This window comes from Populus nigra, chromosome 12, assembly GCF_951802175.1.
Source record: "Populus nigra chromosome 12, ddPopNigr1.1, whole genome shotgun sequence".
Taxonomy (NCBI): Eukaryota; Viridiplantae; Streptophyta; class Magnoliopsida; order Malpighiales; family Salicaceae; genus Populus; species Populus nigra.
In genome coordinates, this window is record NC_084863.1 from 9310426 (window position 1) to 9325070 (window position 14645).

The following is a 14645-nucleotide window of genomic DNA, read 5'->3' on the forward strand; positions in this document are numbered from 1 at the left end:
TAAATAAATATTAAAAATATTTTTTAAAAAATAAAAAATATTATTTTAATATATTTTTAAATAAAAATATTTTAAAAAACATACTAAACCACTAGGAAATATAAGGTACTACCTCGCATCTTGAAAGGGGCTGCCATTTGGCTATAGTAAAGTGAATTATTTAATCAATTAATTACTTGAAACCGTACTTGAGTGCATGTAAAAACACAATGTTTAATGGCTGAGACCGACTCTCTCCATGTCATGTTTTCATGAGTCGGTTGGAATTTTGTTGTGATTATTTTTAAAATATATTTTAAAAAATATATATATATTAAAATAATATTTTTTTATTTTTTAAAAATTATTTTTGATAATATATAAAATAATTTAAAAATATTAAAAAATTTTAATCTAAAAGAAATAATTAATTAATTAATTTTTTCAAAACATATTTAAAATACAAAAACAAATAAACTTGCTAAGAATGACAAACACACAATCGGAAATCTGAGAAATTTCTACACAAGAAAAAGAATTCACATGAAGTCTCTGGAACGTGTAGGAATTGTCCCGCTTAATTAAGCACAGCTTGCCACCTCATGGTTTATCGTTAATTATTACTCTCAAAGCCGCTCGAACCTTCCCCATCTCCTAAAAAAAAAAAAAAAAACAATTCAGTCCCAGAATGTTCAAGAACCAATGCTCTATAACTATAGCCTATATAAATCCGGGAATGGACTCGTTCCATTTCAGACAGGAACAAAAACACATTCTTGCAAGTTGTATCAGTCCCTTAAACCCTCTGAAAAAAAAAACAAACAAAAATACAAGTTATAGAAAAATGAGGCAGCACTCACTTGCCTTCTCAGTCCTGCTAGTTCTCTGCCTTGTTGGGTTCTCTAATGCATCTCTCCCGCCATTTTCAGACCGTCCCGGGAGTCTCCTGACTGATTTCTGGCTGGACCGTTTACCGGACCCCTTCAGGGTCTTGGAACATATCCCACTTGGGTTCGACAAGGACGATCATGTGGCACTCTCTCCAGCCCGAGTAGACTGGAAAGAAACACCTGAGGGTCATGTTATCATGCTAGATGTACCAGGAATGAAGAAAGAGGAGGTGAAGATTGAAATTGACCAGAATAGGGTGTTGAGAGTGAGTGGAGAGAGGAAGAGAGAAGAAGAGAAAAAAGGGGATCACTGGCACAGAGTAGAGAGATCGTATGGCAAGTTCATCAGGCAGTTCAAGCTCCCAGAGAATGTGGATTTGGATTCTGTGAAGGCTAAGCTTGAGAATGGGGTTCTCATTTTGTCACTTTCCAATTTGTCCCTTGACAAAATCAAGGGTCCTACGGTGGTTAGCATTGAGGGGGGAGAAGAACCAGCCAAGCTCAAGAGTGATGAAGCAAAGCAAGAGCTCTAGGTGTTTTCATGTATTGAGGCCTGAGATCGGTAACGCTTGTTTGTGAGAAAATAAGGGATGTTTTTCATTTCGATCGTGTGATTTTGTTTTGTATGTTCCAACTTGATGCACTAATGTAATATGCCATCTATGATACTCATAATCTAAATATATATGGCTTCTCTTGATCACCATTTGTTGGCAAACTATCCACTGCATCAGAAATTCTTATACTTCCTAACTCCGTTTCTTTTTTCTTTTTAATCCTTGCGGAGTTCTCAATCTATTAATTTATATATATCCCTGTTTTTCAATGTATTTTTATTCTTTTTTAAAAGTCGTTTTTGATGCTATCTATTTAATTTAATAAAGGCGTGAAATGATGAATAAATGAGAAAAATAAATAAAAAATCAAACAGAACCCGAAAAATTGTAGGGAGATTTTACAAGTCAAGAAAATTTTAATTTACCACTAATCACAAGAAATAAAATAAAAAAATTTAATATTATTTGTCAAATTTCATTTATTTTATTTTAACGAGGATCTCAACAATAATAGGGATTAGGATTATCTAATCCTATACAAGTCAATTTAAGGAGGAGGAAAATAGCATTCTCGCTCAAAAAAAAGAAGAAAAACCAAGGCAGCCACTGTTTCCTCTGCAGTCGACAAATCACCTCCGAAAACTCCTCGTCGATAGAAACACCATTCTCTCAAACACATCATGTTCCAACCCTTCTCACTGCCACCTTAAACACCTTGTCTTAACCGAAAATCTACTCGTTGTCGCTCACAACTTCCATTACATAACACATAAACCAAACTCATAAAACCTGTAACCAACAGCCACAATCTCCACCGCATCCACAGACACGCTAGCCATCCCGCAACAACTGCCCACTGTAACAACAATCCTCCTCCCTCACCAACCACCAAATCAATTGTCTCAATCCACCAATCACAGCCTAGACTTCTCTCTTCATGGTGCAGTAGCTACCCAACACGCGAGCTGTAGCACACAACATCATGATGATTGTTCTTTTTGAGTTTTTATTGAAAGTGAAAAAAGGTCTATAAATGTATCTCACCTAATATTATAATTATTAAGAATTCTAATTAATCTTAGGAAAAGAACTATTCATGTAAAAAAAAAATACCATCACACCTTATAGCATCTTATTTAAAATAGGTTGTATTGCTATTTGTTTTTTATTCTTAAAATGTCTATTGTGCATATATGATGAGGATCTATCTATACTAGTACATGGATACCTATAGTCAAAGGCGGGTTTAATATAAGGGATTAGACCAGAGGGCAAAATGGTTGCTAATGGGGCCAAAATCTATCTTATATGAGATTGTTTTATCATTTCTAATTACTACCAAGATAATGATCTGTGATGGCCTATTTAGCAAAACAGTCGCTAATGGGGACCAAAGTCTATCTTATATGAGATTGTTTCATCATTCTTGATTACTATCAAAATAATGATTTGTGATGGCCCATTTATTTAAGAAGCAATTAGTGAATTGATGTGATGTACTTGAATTGTATATTACCGATCGAAGCTTATAATCAGTGATGATCTTTCAAACTGATAAGAAGTAGCAGAGTACGTGGAGGAAGTGTTGCATGGCTCAAGGAGCTGAATACGTGGAAGCAGCTGAGTTCGTGGACTGCTATTGTTTTGGTTTTATCATTGTTTTTATCGCCAAGTTGAATTAGTCAAATAATCAAAGTGGTGGAAGTAGGAATGCTAATCGCAATCCTGGTCTTCAGCTCCACTTCGAAAATCCCTGTTATTTCGAATTATTGTTATTTTGGGTGGCCTATTTAGGCTCACAAACTCTGTATGGAAGGGGGGCATTGAATTAATAAAACAATCTTTCCTTTCTCTCCTCTGTTCCTTTCTTATCTCTTGTCCCAAATTCTCTTCTTATCAGTGGTATCAGAGCGCGGTTCAACCCATGGACGCGCGTGGTAAAACTAATGCAGAGTTTCGTGCTGAGATCACTGAAGCTCTCGGACGACACGACGCCAATTTTGATGAATTAAATCAGAATTTTAATCGGGTCAACGACGCTCTTCAAGGAGTCATGGCTGAACTCCAAGCAATGAGAATTGCTCAGACCCATCGTTCCAGTGAGAGGGAAGTAAATCCTTTTGCTGGGGGAAGTTCTTCTCATGACAGGTCATCTTCTTCACACACTTCTACTTTCGACAGAAATCATTCCAACCTTAAGCTGAACTTTCCAACCTATGCTGGTGAGGGTGAAGACCCAACAGGTTGGATTTTTAAGGCAGAGCAGTACTTTGAATTTCAGAATGTTGATGCTCCGCGACAGGTTCAATTGGCTTCTTTTCACTTAACAAGTGTAGCACTCCAATGGTATCGCTGGTATACCAAGGGCAAAGGGCAGCTACGCTGGCATGAGTTTGTCCAAGCTCTGCTCCATCGTTTTGGACCAACTGATTATGACGATCCATCTGAGGCACTTTCCCGTCTTAAACAAGTCACTACTGTCAATGCGTATCAGGAGGCATTTGAGAAATTATCTCATAAGGTCGATGAGCTCCCAGAGACATTTTTGGTGGGCTGTTTTATTGCAGGGCTGAAGGATGAAATTCGTTTGGATGTGCGAGTGAAGCAACCAAAAACATTGTCGGAATGCATTAGCGTCGCTCATCTAATTGAGGAACGCAACCAATTCCAAAGGAGGACGAACAACACATTCAGAACTACGGCAACCTCAGGCCAGGTGAGACAGCAGACTTCCACAATGGGACTACTAGGACCTGCCCCTTCTCAGCGACCACCACAGGTTTCCCATCCCCCTGATGCTCAACTGATGAGAACCAAGGTGCTGATGCTCTCTCACGCGTGGCGGCCTTCCAATTTCAGGCCTTAACTGTGCCAATTGTCGATTGGTGGGAAATCTTGCAGCAAGAGGTACTCAATCATCCTTATTATAATTCCTTGCTTACTAATCAACCCTTACATTGTGTTCAACGAGATGGAGTTTGGATGCAAAATGGACGAATTCTTTTAAGTCCCAATTCCACGCTGTTACCTGCTGTCTTGGCCGATGGACATTCTTCACCATCAGGTGGCCATTTTGGTTATTTAAAGACCCTCACGAGAATCTCAGCCAGTTTTGTGTGGCCTGGTATCCGCACCTCAGTAAAAAGCTTTATCCGAGATTGTGAGGTGTGCCAACGTTGCAAGCATGAGACTCTCCGACCAGCAGGTTTGCTTCAACCCCTTCCCATTCCTCAACGAATCTGGACAGATATATCCATGGATTTTGTCGAAGGATTGCCGCTGTCACAAGGATATAATGTGATCATGGTGGTGGTAGATCGTCTCTCAAAGTATGCCCATTTTGTTCCCTTAAAACATCCCTACACGACGGTATCAGTAGCAAAAAAGTTCCTCAATAACATGGTGAAGCTTCATGGGATGCCTCTCTCCATTGTGAGTGATCGTGACAAAGTTTTTCTTAGCACTTTCTGGAAGTCCTTGTTCAAATTACAGGGAACAAAGCTGTGTTATAGCTCCAGTTATCATCCACAATCCGACGGACAAACGGAGGTGGTCAACCGAACTATTGAGCAATACTTGCGTTGCTTCTCTTCGGATCAACCAAAAGGCTGGGTGGAATGGCTTGCTTGGGCAGAATATGGGTATAACACAGCAGTTCATTCGGCAACAAAAATGTCTCCCTTTGAAGCAGTTTATGGGGTTCCTCCTCCGAACATGACCTCTTACATTCCAGGCACAACAAAGGTCCAAGCAGTGGATAACTTACTGCAAACAAGGGAAGTCATCATGCGCGACCTCAGGAGAAATTTGTTGGAAGCACAGACTCGTATGAAGTCTCGAGCTGACCTGCATCGACGGGAGGTCACCTACGATGTTGGAGATTATGTGTTTCTTAAGCTTCAACCCTACCGTCAAAAGTCTGTAGCGTTCAGGAGTTCTTTGAAGCTTTCTCCCAGGTTTTTTGGACCATTCAGAATTTTAGCTCGCGTGGGGGCTGTGGCTTACAAGCTAGACCTACCAGCAGGGGCACACATTCATGATGTGTTTCACGTCAGCTTGCTCAAAAAGAAATGGGGACCGGTTGTTGACGATACTGTGATAACTCTTCCCCCTGTGTCTACAGATGACGTCATACTACCAGAACCTGAATTGATTTTGGATAGAAGGGTGGTCCAAAAGGGCAAATATCGTCCCAAAACAGAGGTCTTAGTTCAGTGGAAGGGAGCCTTGCCAGAAGATGCTTCGTGGGAGAATTTGTGGCGTTTCGCCAAGACATATCCTCAATTTAACCTTGAGGACAAGGTTCTTCGCAGGGGGATGGATTGATAAGAAGTAGCAGAGTACGTGGAGGAAGTGTTGCATGGCTCAAGGAGCTGAATACGTGGAAGCAGCTGAGTTCGTGGACTGCTATTGTTTTGGTTTTATCATTGTTTTTATCGCCAAGTTGAATTAGTCAAATAATCAAAGTGGTGGAAGTAGGAATGCTAATCGCAATCCTGGTCTTCAGCTCCACTTCGGAAATCCCTGTTATTTCGAATTATTGTTATTTTGGGTGGCCTATTTAGGCTCACAAACTCTGTATGGAAGGGGGGCATTGAATTAATAAAACAATCTTTCCTTTCTCTCCTCTGTTCCTTTCTTATCTCTTGTCCCAAATTCTCTTCTTATCACAAACATATTTAGTTAATAATAAAGCATGCTTATATGGGTTCATGTTGACCTAGGCCTAAACTTAAGGCTTAATATAAATTTTTGAATAATGAAATCATTTATCTTGATGGAAAATCACATGCAATTTTGCTAAAAGATTTCTATAACCTGATTGATGGTTTGTTTACCTAAAGGCCATATCTAGAGGTATTCAAAATGGATATTCCTTATTAAACTTGAAGTTCTATAGTTTAAAGATAATGATCTAGGATGATTAAATTAACTTGAAGTATACCAATATATAAATATTTATATTTTCATTGTTTTCTTTTCTCATAATATTACCTCCAATCAATGTCTATGCATATCGGGCTATAAAGATTCATCATGTAAAGAAATTATCGGTGGACAATTATTCAAAGTCAAAATTTTATTATTATAATTATTATTAATTATGGCTAACATTATTGTTTGAAAGGACAGTTACATCAAACATGAATGGACCATCTTATTACCCTTAATTGACATCTAAGAGTAATGACTTATGAGATTTCAATTATATTAGGAATTATTGATAGATATCTGACTAAGGAAACTTATGCATTTTGAAAAGAAAGTTTCATTTTTAAAACCAAAGGGTAACAAATATACTACCCTAATTGATATCAAAAGTAATGACCTATTATGGTTTAATTACTCTAGACATAGTAGGCGAGTAACAAATTAAGAATCAATGCTTTTTATATGAAAAAGGAAATTCTTGATTTTGTTTTTCTAAATGAATGTTTAGAAAAAATATTGGAATGTTTTTCTTTGTTAAAAGCAGGGCATTTTAATGTGGGATTAATCTCTCGTGTGATAAGTTTTATAACCAAAATACAAGACTCATTAACTTGGAAAACGCGCACGCGCGTACACACACGAGTAAGGGTATCATTTTCTTATGTTATTTGTGTCAAATGACAATATAAACACATGTTCATGCTGCTAAGAAAAAGTTGCTCATGTATTAAGAATAGGTATGGCAACATTAAGAAAGATAATGAATGCAAACATAAAGAAGGAAACAAGATGTTTGAGGGGTTCGACTTAAATGCAAAAAAAAAAAAAACCAACAAAAATTGAGAAGACTTTGAAACACACTTAGAAAGATAGACAAGTTTTTTTAAAAAACCTCTTTAGTTGGTGACACGACCAAAAAATTGATGTCTTCTCCTAAATTTAGGAGTGTCGAAGTAATAAATAACCCGGCAAGACCAGGGTCGAACCACAGGGAGGTTAATTGTATAAATTATAAATAACAGCAACACAACAACAACAACAACAATAATAATAAAGTAGTAGTAGAAGAAGAAGTTGATGAGAACTTTGAGATGGAAGATCAATATGAGAATTAAACAATGAAAAAAACTAATGTCAAGGTTAGAGGATCCATTAATGGTATTTCAAACAAGTATAGTATAAACTCTTAATATTCAATTGAAAATCACACACAAAGGAGGTTTCAATCAGATTATAAATTGTTAACATGATTACATTAGTTATCTTATTCAAATAATGCTAATACTTATAATTGTTGTCAAGCATTCATGATTATAACTTATGTTAACAACAAATCAAGTTCCTTTCATAGCTCAGGTGTTGGTTATACCATACAGTATAGGCTATGAAAGTGCCAAGTATTTTTTTTTTTTTATCAAAATGTAAATGTATTAAAAGATCAAAAAATATACATTACTGGTGAGCCAGCAAGTTCAAATACAAGAGCGGACAGAAAGGGAATAGGCTCCCTTAATGTCCAATACAGCAAAGCAAACAATGGTTATGAGAGGAACCAAAAATTGCAAGGTTCCCAACCTAACACAAAGCAAGAAACATAAGAATAGGAAGCTCATACTAAAGATATGAGCCGCCTAAGAGCACGCAGCAAGCCAACGTGGATGAAACAGCTTCAGCTACAAGACAAAAGGATTAATAAAACACAAAGTAGGAGAGACCTGAGCCAAAAATCCACAAGCCAAATTCAAGAAAAGACAAGACGATGTGTGCTAGAGGAAGCCATGTAGAGAGTCCACACAAATAAAAAGGGCGCTTGACAAATGCAGCAATAAATAAGCCACCAAAAGTTTTCCCCCACGTGGATAAGGACCACAAATGACAGCAATTGAAGAAGAAAAAAGAACCTAGTCAATCACAAGCAAACACATCAACGATGGACATAACATCACATGATAATCCATGCCAACCATGTAGAAATAGATAGGGCCAACAGCTCCAGCAAGCGAAACACAAGCAACAAGACCACACCATTGAAGACATGAGAAAACCATCTCAGGAGGGGCACGATCGAGAGGGACAACATGAGAGCAAACAACCACCATTACCAATCAAATCAACAAGAATGCAAGCAGCACTGGACAACAGTGAGAGACAAATAAAGATAAACACCCAATCAGCACACCCAAAGCACAAAGAGGCAAAACTACAAGAAAAGCTCATCAGCCAGAGTGGAGAGAGAAATGCCTTCTTTTATAGACCAAAATTCAGAACTATTGATTTGTTGACTAATTGATGAGTGGGTGGCCACATCTTGACTTGGTGACAATTCCTATCTTCTTGTCTGCCAAAAAACATCATAGATAATGTCATAATTTGAATAGACTTAAATCATGAAAGTTCTAGAAAATTGTCTCAGCTTTCCAGGGTAAAAAATTGAGATCATTTGGACTTTTAGAACTCGAGATATGGACTGAACACTGAACAGTGTTTGGGCTGCAGGACAGATTCAAACTTTTCAGTTGTTGCTACAATTTGGACTTGAAAACGACCTTGTTAAATCTTGGACTCCTCATGAAAGTTGTAGGCATATGTCTTACCTTTCCATCCATATAAAGTATACCTAAATCTGAGATCTACAGCTCTACATATAACCCGATTACCAAATAATGTTCTAGTTTGGACTGCACCAACATCTCTTTTCTAAGTTTGGCCATCTCTTTGTCCTTTCAATTTCAGTACTTCAACTCATCAATCAATTCTTTCATTTATGTGATAGGCCTGCATTTAAGATGAACATTTATCATAAATTAAAGGTATCTTATATTATTAGATATGTTATTATAAAACATGTTTTAGTTAAGGAGTTATTGATACTTTAAGTGCAAAATGATAATATAAAACCTTGATAAAAATGCACTTTTAAGTACTAATCACACCCCCAATCAGCTTATTACTATTCCCTAGTAATCAAAGCGTTAAAATAGAAAAACAATTTGTAAATTCCACAAAGCAAGGCATTCATCATTCAACTTCCATTAATCTATCTAGATAAACAAACTCTCATTAAGTTTATATATATGCTCAATACCTCTTAAATAAGATATTAATAAACCTTCCTTTTTATGTGCTCAATGTATGAAAACATAGATGATGGGGCTTTTATTTGAGGAAAACAATATTATGTTCTAATGTTTAAGGTTAACTTTCTTGGGTTGGGATTATTATCTTCTTCCTTTTTTTTAATATATATACATATAACTTAAAACACAATACATCTTTAACCCATGTAACGAGCTTTCGGCTAATGACTCCCAGACCAGTTGGTCTTAGGGCATTAGGTGTTGAGACACCCTTACAAGCTTAGTAACTCAGTTTGCAGATACTGATACGTAGATAGTGCAATGTTTGATTCCCTTAAGCTTTTTCCCTTAACCCATGTAACAAGGTTTGGGCCAATAGCTCCCAAGTCAGTTGACTTTAGGGTATTAGGTGTTAAAACACCCCCTTCAAGCTTAATTGCTTAGGTTAGGGAGGCTACGAAATCAAACTTATCTATGTTTTTATTATCATCATTTTCTTTTTGTTGTTTTGTTTTTTTTTTGTTTTTTGCAAATTATAGACTATCCATATCCCTTAGTTGTTACCTTTAACAAAAGAACATAAATAATGTAATAATCCAATGTGCAACCCACAATCATATGTTAAAGTGTGTGTGTGAAAATGAAGGTTTAAGAATATTTGTTAAATGAGTATATGAGTAGAATCAAATGATAACAATGCGAGAGTTTGTAAACCTAAATATTTCAAGAAGTATTCTGATAGGCCTTGATAAGACTATTTACTAAGATGCGTCTCAAGAGTCAATAAAATTCCTCCTTACTCTATCATCCTAATAACAGTTTTGTCAAATGGTTTTAATAATAGCAAAAACAATTAGTAAGTTAGTTTTTTTTTTAATGTCAACTACTACCCTCTTCCCCCAACCAGAATGAGACATTGTTCTGAATGTCATAAGATAGAAAGATAGAGCATAAAAGACATCACCTGCAACAACAAACACTAATAAACTTGAAACACACTTAAACAAATATAAGAAATAACAAAACAAAATAATATGCTAATAATAAAACCAAAAGACACGAGGATTCACAAATGAAGGATCAAATCTAATTTAAGCTTTTTACGGCTTTTCTTAGTTGACCAATTTATGCGACTCATGGAAGGATCAATCACAGGGGTGAAAGATTGTAATTGGACGATCAATTGTTCAACAGTAGCAGCAGAGATTATGATTTGTCATGCCGAAGATGTTAGAAATTCATGTTCCACAACTTGATCAAGAAAAGACAACAAATTATCTTAAAAACCATTAACATTTAACAGACCTATATGTTTATGGTGAATGTGCAGTTAGACCCATGAGGAAATATGAAAGATCTCTTCCAATGTGCCTAGACCACCTGGTAAGGCAATGAAGGCGTAAGCATGGTTAAACATTGCATTCAATCGATCAGATATTGTGGAGACTTATAGTTCCTTTTCAATTGTTTTTCCAATGACATCCCCTTTTGCTAAAGCTTTGGAGATGACCCCTGAAACTTGACTACCTCCTAAAAATACAGCTATTGACACACTCCCCATTAACCCAAGGTTGCCTCCTTCATACACTAAATGAATCTTTCTCTCGGTTAATACTTGACCAAGATGATTTGTTGATTCTAAAAACTCTTTTTCTTTCCCAAGACTGGATCCACTAAAAACACAAATATTTCTGATGTGATGACTTGAGGAACCTGCCATTTCTACACACTTCTATATTTGTTAAATGTATGGGTTGAGTAGAAATCGAGGGAAGGGAGAGAAGATTTTATAGATAAAAAATTGAAGATGCAATCATATCACCTATATGTAGGCCAGCTGGAGTCTCTCTCTCTCTCTCTCTCTATATATATATATATATTGAAAAAGCATATGTATGTACAGGTAGTTGTGATTGTAACTCACATCTTCCCTTGGTTTTACGTTCAAGAACGGCTTAAACGCCCTCTATGGGTCGAGGATAGGCTTCCCATCTAGTTTTCTTAAAAACTGGCAAACAGGGTCTATTGTAGTCAGATTCCCAAGACTAAGTCGATCATGTTCTTTATGGAATTGTGGCCATAAATCATGAATTGCACGATGCACATCTCCACTAGGATGCATCTCAAGGGTTAATAGAAGATTATCTAAAGACCTCTTACTCAAGTCATCCTTAATGAATTGTATTTTATCTTCACGGTTTACAGATACCATTCCTAAAGAACGACATGTTGCATTACAAGTCCATCTGGCACATCTGTGACAGATTTTCAGTCGTTTTGCACGATATTTCTTTGTAAAAGTGCTTTTACATGTTCCAGGCATGTATAAGATGAAAGAATTAGAGGACTCACCTGATAATCAGACCTTTACTTCAATCAGCCAACAAACATCTTCAGGAATTCCATGATTCATTAACAACCTCAATCTTGCACACCTAGCATAGTAAATTTTTGTAATCGCATTCTGAGGCAGAGCGAGAAAGTACTTTTTCAAATTTTCAAGAGTGGTGTCCATTTTCAAATGAGAATTGGAGAAGAGATTCAAAGGAAGGAGAAAGAGCAAAGAATTGCACAAATATATATAGATATCAGTTATTATGGCAAACTAAAAGAACCGACTGAAGTCACGGAGTACCGTTATTCGCCATTTGACTGGGGTACGAGAGACTAGCAAAACAAAATTCACACCAAAACAAAACACAAAACAATGTGAGAAAAAGAAATATTCTTTATATACAGGATCACTCAATTCAATAGAGTCATTTTCAACTAAAAAATTGTCAAAGTAAACTTTCAAACGATGTCTATTTACCTTGAAAACATTATCATTCTTTGGATTCTTGATATCACAAGCCCCATATGGATACACATGTTTCACAATAAAAGGACCGCTCCATCTTGATCTTAGCTTTCTAGAAAATAAATGGAGTCGAGAATTATAAAGCAAAACTTTTTGACCAACATCAAATGATTTTCTCAAGATTCTCTTGTCATGAAATTCTTTGATTCTTGCTTTATGAATTTTTGAATTCTCATATGCATCATTTCTTATTTCCTCAAGCTCATTTATTTGTAACTTACGCAGCTGACTAGCATCATCAAGGTTTGAATTGAAAGCTTTAATAGCTCAATAAGCTTTATGTTCAAGTTCCATAGGCAAGTGACAAGGTTTTCCATAGACTAGTCTATAAGGTAACATACCTAATGATGTTTTATAAGCAATTTGATAAGCCAAAAGCGCATCATTAAGTCTTAAAGACCAATCTTTCTTATTAGGGTTCACTGTTTTTTCCAAGATTTGTTTGATCTCCCTATTAGCAAGTTCTACTTATCCACTTGTTTGAGTGTGATAAGGGGTGGCAACTTTGTGTGTGATTCCATATTTCTTCATTAAAGACTCAAATGGCTTATTGCAGAAATGTGTTCCACCATCACTTATCATGGCTCGAGGGATTCCAAATCGACTCAAAATATTTTCTTTCAAGAACTTTATCACTGTTTTGTGGTCATTGTTTCGACTTGAATTGTCTTTATCCATTTTGAAACATAATCTACTGCAACTAATATGTACAAGAAACCAAATGATGGAGGAAATGGACCCATGAAATCTATACCCCAACAGTCAAAGATCTCAATGAGAAGAATAGGATTTAAAGGCATCATGTGATGTTTTGAAATAGATCCCAACTTTTAACAATCTTCACAAGTCTTGCAGAATGCATGTGAGTCCTTGAACATGGTGGGCCAGTAAAATCCACTTTGTAAGATTTTTGCAGTGGTCTTTCTTGATGAGAAATGACCCACATGCCTCAGAATGACAAAATTTAATGACACTACTTACCTCATTGTCAGGAATGCATCTTCAAAATATTCGATCAGGACAATATTTGAATAAATAAGGGTCATCCCAATAAAAGTTCTTTATTTCGTTCAAGAACTTTCTTTTATCTTGGGTACTCCAATGAGCTGGCAATTGTCCCGAAACAAGAAAATTAATAATATTAGCATACCAAGGCATTGTAGAGACAGAAAATAAAGATTCGTCACGAAAGTAGTCATCGATTGGTGTAATGTCAGATCTCGAATCTGTTATCAATCTTGACAAGTGATCTGCGACAACATTTTCAGTGCCTTTCTTGTTTTTAATTGTGATATCAAATTCTTGAAGTAACAAAATCCATCGAACCAATCTAGGCTTAGAATCTTTCTTAGAAAAAAGATATTTCAATGCTGCATCATTACTAAAACAACAACAGGTGAGCCAACAAGATAAGACCTGAATTTTTCACATGCAAATACGATTGCAAGTAATTCTTTTTCAGTGGTGGTGTAATTCATTTGAGCACTATTTAAAGTTTTACTTGCATAGTAAATCACATAAGGTTTCTTATCTTTTCTTTGTCCCAATACAACACCCACGACATAATCACAAGCGTCACACATTATTTCAAAAGGTAATGACCAATCAGGAGGTTGAATTACAAGAGCAGAAGTAAACAAGTTTTTAAGTTTAACAAAGGCTTCTTTACAATGTTCAGTCCATTCAAAAATATTATCCTTTGTTAGAAGGCTGCTCAAGGGCTTAGATATCACACTAAAATCTTTCATGAACCTTCTATAAAAACCAGTATGTCCTAAGAATGATCTAACATCTTTAACAGATTTTGGTGTTGGCAAGTTAGCAATTAACTCGATTTTAGATTTGTCAACCTCAATTCCTTTTGATGAAACAATGTGACCAAGTACAATGCCGTTTGTTACCATAAAGTGATATTTTTCCCAATTCAGTACAAGATTCTTCTCTTCACACCTGCTCAAAACCTTTTCTAAGTTAGTCAAACAATCATCAAATGAATCGCCAAAAACAGAAAAATCATCTATAAAAATTTTAAGAAAACGTTCAAACATATCACTAAATATACTGAGCATGCATCTTTGAAACGTGGCTGGTGCATTACATAATCCAAAAGGCATCCTTCAATATGCAAAAGTACCAAATGGACATGTGAAAGTAGTCTTCTCTTGATATTCCAATGCAATTTCAATTTGGTTATAACCTGAATAGCCATCTAGGAAACAATAAAATTCATGACCTGTAACTCTTTTTAGGATTTGATCTATGAAAGGTAAAGAAAAATGATCTTTTCTAGCCATTGAATTAAGTTTCCTATAGTCAATGCACTTCCGCCAACCAGTAATAATCCTAGTTG

General features: G+C 36.0%; 1 protein-coding gene across 1 annotated transcript; it reads left to right on the top strand.

The window, feature by feature from the left end:
- Window positions 1-680: 680 nt before the first annotated feature.
- LOC133669613 (22.0 kDa class IV heat shock protein) lies at window positions 681-1575 on the top strand. The gene has a single exon (XM_062089814.1). It carries the CDS (start codon window positions 716-718, stop codon window positions 1400-1402), a length of 687 nt encoding a protein of 228 aa, XP_061945798.1. The 5' UTR covers window positions 681-715; the 3' UTR covers window positions 1403-1575.
- Window positions 1576-14645: the final 13070 nt, after the last annotated feature.

Coding starts and splice junctions, on each gene's coding strand:
- LOC133669613 (XM_062089814.1), top strand. CDS start 716: ATGGACTCGTTCCATTTCAGACAGGAACAAAAACACATTCTTGCAAGT.